This window comes from Littorina saxatilis, unplaced genomic scaffold (assembly GCF_037325665.1).
Source record: "Littorina saxatilis isolate snail1 unplaced genomic scaffold, US_GU_Lsax_2.0 scaffold_311, whole genome shotgun sequence".
NCBI lineage: Eukaryota > Metazoa > Mollusca > Gastropoda > Littorinimorpha > Littorinidae > Littorina > Littorina saxatilis.
The window spans coordinates 125,001-133,107 of NW_027126238.1; the positions used below are offsets into that span (position 1 = coordinate 125,001).

An 8,107-nucleotide genomic window follows, 5' to 3' on the forward strand; every position below is an offset into this window, starting at 1 on the left:
TCATGATCCGCTAACTTCGACCATTATCCCTGCGAAGCTAAAGGTACCCCACGAACGCTATACTGTAATCGACTTAAGAAATGTTCATACCGATAATACATGATAACAAGTCGCGTAAGGCGAAATTACTACATTTAGTCAAGCTGTGGAACTCACAGAATGAAACTGAACGCACTGCATTTTTTCCACAATGACCGTAGTCCGCCGCTCGTACAAAATGAAGTGAAATTGACGAGCCTGTTTAGCGCGGTAGTGGTTGCTCTGTGCTGCATAACACGCTTTTCTGTACCTCTCTTCGTTTTAACTTTTTGAGCATGTTTTGAATCCAAACAGATCATATCTATATGTTTTTGGAATCAGGAACCGACAAGGAATAAGATGAAAGTGTTTTTAAATTATTTTGAAAATTTAATTTTGATCATAATTTTTAATTTCTTTAATTTTCAAAGACATTTATCGAAAAAAGAAAAACATGTCCGGGGATATCATACCCAGGAACTCTCATGTCAAATTTCATAAAGATCGGTCCAGTAGTTTACTCTGAATCGCTCTACACACACACACGCACACACACACACACACACACACACACACACACAGACACAAATACACCACGACCCTCGTCTCGATTCCCCCTCTATGTTAAAACATTTAGTCAAAACTTGACTAAATGTAAAAAAGGAGGACATGTCGCCAAAATTTCACTCGAGGAGCAGCGCAAGGTTACATTAGAATGGCACGTGCACATTGCCTGTCTGTGGTGTTTAAAGCCTAAAAGCAAGTCGGTCCAACGACGGATACTCATGGGTTTATGCTGCACCATGGCAACGCCTTGTCTCACACAGCTTCCACAGCAAACCCATTTCTAGCAGCTTAGTGTGTCCCCTTGCTGTCCCATTCTACATGTTCACCTGACCTGGACCCATACGACGTCACATGTCAAGAAACTGCTCTAAGAGGAACCCGTTATGAGAGCTGGGTGCTGCAGACCGAGAGTTAGCGAGGGTCATTATGGGTATCGACAAAAACACTTGCGCCGACGTGTTCTAAAGACATTTTCTACATAATCTTGAAGATCATAGCTAAGGATAAACGAAAAAATGGTATTATCAAACTAATGATGAGCTGTGCAGTAATTACACAGCGTTATTAAGGACGCAAAAGTTGAAATTTAAGGTGGCGATTTTTAGAGAATTGAAGACATGTCAGGAAACAACAACAACAACAACAACAACAACAACAACAACAACAACAACAACAACAACAACAACAACAACAACAACAACAACAACAACAACAACAACTCCGTTCTACTCGTAATATTCTTTGAATGATCAAAGTCGATCTGTTGTTGTTCCAGACGAACAAGATACAAGAATGCTGTCGGTGTAACGACGAATCAGAATGCAACACCAAGAACTGTGACTGTCATGCCAGAGGCAAGCAATGCACCAACTGCCCGGCAAAGAGGTGTCAAAGCCGTGTACGTTTTGTGTTGCTGAATGATATTTGTTGTCATTATATTTTCATAGAAAATGACGTCTATAAAAGAAATGAGTTTCTCAGGCAGCAATACAGAGAGAGATAGAGACAGATACAGAGAGAGAGATAAAGACAGATACCGAGAGAGATAGAGACAGATACAGAGAGAGATAGAGACAGATACAGAGAGAGATAGAGACAGATACAGAGAGAGATAGAGACAGATACAGAGAGAGAGAGATACAGAGATAGATAGATACAGAGAGAGATAGATACAGAGAGAGATAGAGACAGACATAGAGACAGATACCGAGAGAGATAGAGACAGATACCGAGAGAGATATAGACAGATACAGAGATAGATAGAGACAGATACAGGGAGAGATAGAGACAGATACAAAGAGAGATAGAGACAGATACAGAGAGAGATTGGGAGAGATACAGAGAGAGATGGAGACAGATACAGAGAGAGATGGAGACAGATACCGAGAGAGATAGAGACAGATACCGAGAGAGATAGAGACAGATACAGACAGAGATAGAGCCAAATATAGAGAGAGATAGAGACAGATACAGAGAGAGATAGAGACAGATACAGAGAGAGATAGAGACAAATACAGAGTGAGATAGATACAGAGAGAGATAGAGACAGATACAGAGAGAGAGAGATAGAGACAGATACAGAGACAGATAGAGACAGATACAGAGAGAGATAGAGACATATACAGAGAGAGATAGAGACAGATACAGAGAGATAGAGACAGATACAGACAGATACAGATACAGACAGAGATAGAGCCAAATATAGAGAGAGATAGAGACAGATACAGAGAGAGATAGAGACAGATACAGAGAGAGATAGAGACAGAGAGAGATAGAGACAGAGATAGATAGAGACAGATACAGAGAGAGATAGAGACAGATACAGAGAGAGATAGAGACAGATACATAGAGAGATTGACAGATACAGAGAGAGATAGAGACAGATACAGAGAGAGATAGAGACAGATAGATACAGAGAGAGATGAAGACATATACAGAGAGAGATAGAGACATATACCGAGAGAGATAAAGACAGATACAGAGAGAGATAGAGACAGATACAGAGAGAGATAGAGACAGATACAGAGAGAGATAGAGACAGATACAGAGAGAGATAGAGACAGATACATAGAGAGATTGACAGATACAGAGAGAGATAGAGACAGATACAGAGAGAGATAGAGACAGATACAGAGAGAGATAGAGACAGATACAGAAAGAGATAGACAAGGACAGACACAGGAAGATAGAGACAGACAGACAGACAGAGAAAGACAGGAACAGACAGAGGAACAAAGAGACAGACACAGAGAAATAGAGACAGTTATACATACAGAGATAGAGACAGATAGAGAGAGAGAGAGAAAGACAGGAACAGACAGAGGAACATAGAGACAGACACAGAGAAATAGAGACAGTTATACATACAGAGATAGAGACAGACAGACAGAGCGAGATAGAGACAGTTATACATACAGAGATAGAGACAGACAGAGCGAGATAGAGACAGACAGACAGAGCGAGATAGAGACAGTTATACATACAGAGATAGAGACAGGCAGACAATGAAAGAAACAGACGGACACAGCGAGAGATAGAGACATGCAGACAGAACAAAATATATATAGAGAGGGAGAGATAAACAGACAGACAGAGATAGGGACAAACAGAGAGAGCGAGAGAGAGAGAGAGAGAGAGAGAGAGAGAGAGAGAGAGAGAGAGAGAGAGAGAGAGAGATAGAGATACAGACAGACACAGAGATAGAGACAGACAGACACAGAGATATGGGGACAGACAGACAAAGAAAGAAAGAGACAGACATATAGACATACATAGATAAAGACAGCCAGACAGAGAAAGATACAGACAGACTGACAGAGAGAGAGATAGAGACAGTTAGACAGGCAGAGATAGAGACAGAGAAAGAGATATATACAGACATACAGAAAGAGATAGAAACAGTCAAACAAATAGACAGACGCAGAGATGGATAGAGAGAGACAGACAGATAGAGAGAAATAGAGACAGACTGACAGACAGAGAGAGATAGAGAGAGACAGACAGATAGAGAGAAATAGAGACAGACTGACAGACAGAGAGAGATAGAGACAGTCAGTCAGAGAAAGACGGACAGAATGAGGATGAGACGCAAGTGAGAGAGAAATAAAGATGTTGAAGTCAGAGAATTAGTGTGTGTGTGTGTGTGTGTGTGTGTGTGTGTGTGTGTGTGTGTGTGTGTGTGTGTGTGTGTGTGTGTGTGTGTGTGTGTGTGTGTGTGTGTGTGTGTGTGTGTGTGTGTGTGTGTGTGTGTGTGTGTACGTCTGTTTTGTGTGCGCGTATGTGCTCGTTAATTCTTACTTTAAAACTATTTTTGTTCTCTGACATTTTACCGTGTTAGCACACAGACATGGACACGCACCCACACATAAACTTCAACACGCACGCACACACACACACAATACACACAGACACACACATACACACACACAAACACACACACACACACATACACACACACACACACACACACACACACATACACACACACACACACACACTCACATGAAGAATGTGTTACATAAGTGAATGTACCTTCTAACAGTGCTGCCAATGTACCGAGGGGTGCAACAGGAACGAAAACTGTGCCTGCCGCTCCACACACACAAGGTGCTCCGCTAACTGCCTTACGAAGGAATGCACCAACCACAAAATGGTAAGGTTTGGTATTGCATATTATAAAACCGGCTGCGAATCTCTCTCTCTCGCTCATTCTTAATCACTTATTCCCCCCTCTGCTTCTTTCCCTTTGTTAACTGGAAGGAGTGTTTATTTCAGCAACCAAACAAATAACCTCCCAGCAACCGACCTGAATCCCCGATAGCTCATGGGTTGAGAAGTTATACACTTTGTGGGTACTACTTTTAGCGACTGAAAAGTTCCGAATGCTCAAATGTACGAAATATACATCTCTGGAGCAGACAACACAAACATACCGCATTTAAATTAACAACTACAGGCTTGAACAACCGAAATCCAATATAAAATCCATGAGTTCAGCTGAATCAAAATCTAAATCCAAAAGTTTCATCCAGATAAGTGTTCGTAAATAATTGTTTGTCTGTCTGTGTTGGGTCGATACATTCATGACTGTAACGTATTTGTGTCAATAACAAACGTTCCAATAACTTACCTTTCTGGTTTTCTGAATTGAAATCTAGTTAACGTGTACAACAGAACCATCGGCGCGAAACTCTCAAGGCAAGTAGCTCTCATGCTTTGTATAATGACTAGAATTGTTCTCCTTCCAGATTTCGACACATCGGCAACTTCGACGAAAAGACTGCAATATGTTGGTCAATTATCAACTATATTTCATTTCATCAACATAACACACGCAAGCAAACGCACACATCCTTGAATGTCGTGAACATGAAGCGGTTCCATACAATGTCTTGCCTCAGAAAACCGAACTTCATACAGTATTTGACGTTTGAACACGGGTGCGAAAGTTCGTCTGCTACTCGACGTAAGAAAACTTCCTTTGTGATACCAAAACATGAAAAGAACACAACAGTATCTGCCTTTATCGCCTCAGCAGAAAACAAAGCATAACTATGAACTTGATTTTATTCCAACCCAAACAAACTGCAAGAAAGTGTTAGCAGAATTGAATGATTTTCACAGAACTCTTCAACCGCGCATTAATCCCTTGCTTGCGCTGAAGCTTGCATGTTTCATGATCCGCTAACTTCGACCATTATCCCAGCGAAGCTGGAGGTATCCCGTAATCGACTTGAGAAATTTTCATACCGATAATAGGGGAAGGGCTCCTAATATGGACCGGCTCCTAATATGGACCACCTCCTGTTCTGACAAACTAACAGCGCTAGAGCGCTCAAAACAATACCATTGGCTGTATTGACCCTCTCAGGAAAACATGTCTTTGTCAAAACAGTTGCAGAAACACAAACCTCAAAACCGTTAGGCTTTTTTTCTTTTTTTCACTTTTGGCAGGGTTCACTCTAAATTTGCCGTCTAAAACGGACTCGTTTCTGTCCACAGCCAAAGCTTTTATCACACAGAAATTGGTATGTATGACAGCTTAGACCGTATTTGTTAAATTTGGCAGTGTTGACCCCGCGTTTCTACTGCAAACAAAAATAATAGCACAATCTCAAAGTACGGGTATGGACCACCTTCAACAAATCGAAGAAAATAAAAGCTAACGGTTATTTTCATTATTTCATTAAGAAGCTTTCTGGAAATAACCTATAACTAGCCCTCGAAAATTTCAAAAAAATATAACAAATAGTCTTCTTTTCGTGGAAGTTGATAATTTCACTTATTTTCACTCTGTTTTTGATAAGCTTCTTTAGTTTCCTGGTGTGCTTCAAATAATGCTCTCATCAACCCGAAACCGATAAATCTAAACAATATTTGAATTAGTCTGACTTGCACACTAAGTTGTTTCATGTTATTTTGAAGTATATGGGGCTTTTTTACAGTAATTCCTGAAGGCCTATTCACTGGTCCATAGTAGGCGCCCAGACTCCTAAAATGGACTAGTTGTGAATTTGTCTGTATTTAATTTTTCCTGAATGTCTATCAAAGCTAATTCGCTCTAATTAGGCCTAACGGTTAAAATAAGAGAGGAGGACTACCAAGCACAAAATGACACTCCTTTACAAGAAAACAAGTTAGTTATCAGCATGAAAGAAAAAGTGGTCCATATTAGGCAGCCTTCCCCTACATGTATGATAAAGAAGGATTCGTTGTGCACGAGTAAATGCTACAGTTGGGGATCATATCAAAACGGTTTCTTAATTGGCATTTCTTTTGAGAGTGCCTACGTGACAATTCGCCAAAAAAAGTTTAAACAAGTCGCGTAAGGCGAAAATACAACATTTAGTCAAGTAGCTGTCGAACTCACAGAATGAAACTGAACGCAATGCAACGCAGCAATACTCGTAGCATCGTCAGTCCACCGCTCATGGCAAAGGCAGTGAAATTGACAAGAAGAGCGGGGTAGTAGTTGCGCTGAGAAGGATAGCACGCTTTTCTGTACCTTTCTTTGTTTTAACTTTCTGAGCGTGTTTTTAATCCAAACATATCATATCTATATGTTTTTGGAATCAGGAACCGACAAGAAATAAGATGAAAGTGTTTTTAAATTAATTTCGAAAATTTAATTTTGATCATAATTTTTATATTTTTAATTTTCAGAGCTTGTTTTTAATCCAAATATAACATATTTATATGTTTTTGGAATCAGAAAATGATGGAAAATAAGATGAACGTAAATTTGGATCGTTTTATAAAAAATTTTTTTTTTTACAATTTTCAGATTTTTAATGACCAAAGTCATTAATTAATTTTTAAGCCACCAAGCTGAAATGCAATACCGAAGTCCGCGCTTCGTCGGAGATTACTTGACCAAAATTTCAACCAATTTGGTTGAAAAATGAGAGCGTGACAGTGCCGCCTCAACTTTCACGAAAAGCCGGATATGACGTCATCAAAGACATCTATCAAAAAACTGAAAAAAACGTTCGGGGATTTCATACCCAGGAACTCTCATGTCAAATTTCATAAAGATCGGTCCAGTAGTTTTAGTCACCTGGCTGGCTATAGTGGGAGGGTTACTTTTGGTGGTCACATTAGATATTATGTTTTTTGGAAAGTTCGTTTTATTTGCAGCCACAGTTCAGTAAACGACAAATGGCTAAACCCAACCACCTTAGAATGAGAAGCGTTTTTGTAACATGACCCATATTCTGCAAAAATGCAGCCATGACGCAGGGGGTAGGTTACAAAAAAACGTCATGTACCGCTTGACTGCATACGGATATAAGCAAATTATACCTTAAACGAAAGCTAAAGATTGTTGCCATCAGACAGCAAGTAAAATGCCTAATTCGTATACACAGTTTTATTTTTAACAACATCTGTATAACATGCGGACGACAAAACAGGAAATGCCATTTTCTCAATCGATATGTATAGCTAACTGAACGCCTGGTTGAAACCGCAATCAAAAACATCTTGAAAATTGTTTATTCTCACAGCTAGAATTATTTTACATCAACAATTGTTAATTTACCGAGGAAAACAACAGTCATATAAGATAAATAATGGATGATTCTGAATCAACTCCGAAAACCGAACCGGGTCGAAGCAAAAAAGAGTTTACACATACACAGGCTTGAAAAAGGATAATTTGGTTCAATACGTTAGATTTTTACCCATAACGTTAAAGATCAGCTCAATATAAAAGGAAAGTGATCATTGTAAAAGGATTTTGCTATCGCAAAATAATTCAACTTCCGGTTTTACCACATGGCGTCCATAATATTATCAATTTATTACATAGCGTGCATTTGTCAGAAATTATACTAAATGTTAGAAGCGATCTTAAAGTGAAAGTAACGTTTAATAAAAGTATGCGCATTTACTTATTGATTGATATATGACTAAAATAATGGACATGTAATTTAAACGTACAAAACGACATTTTGTACACTACCTCTCTAATAAAAACGCGACTATGACCGACCGATATGTATGTGTAAATTAGGTCATTGTT

The 8,107-nt window shown here is 39.3% G+C and overlaps 1 protein-coding gene across 1 annotated transcript in view; it reads left to right on the forward strand.

The window, feature by feature from the left end:
- LOC138954690 (LDL receptor repeat-containing protein egg-2-like) overlaps positions 1 to 5,262 on the forward strand; it is a 30,822-nt gene extending 25,560 nt beyond the window's left edge. Inside the window, exons 8-9 of the mRNA XM_070326473.1 lie at positions 1,361 to 1,483; positions 4,127 to 5,262. Of these exons, the coding sequence (XP_070182574.1) occupies positions 1,361 to 1,483; positions 4,127 to 4,300 (297 nt within the window). The 3' untranslated portion in view covers positions 4,301 to 5,262. The remainder of the gene's footprint in view (positions 1 to 1,360; positions 1,484 to 4,126) is intronic.
- The last annotated feature ends 2,845 nt before the right edge of the window (positions 5,263 to 8,107 follow it).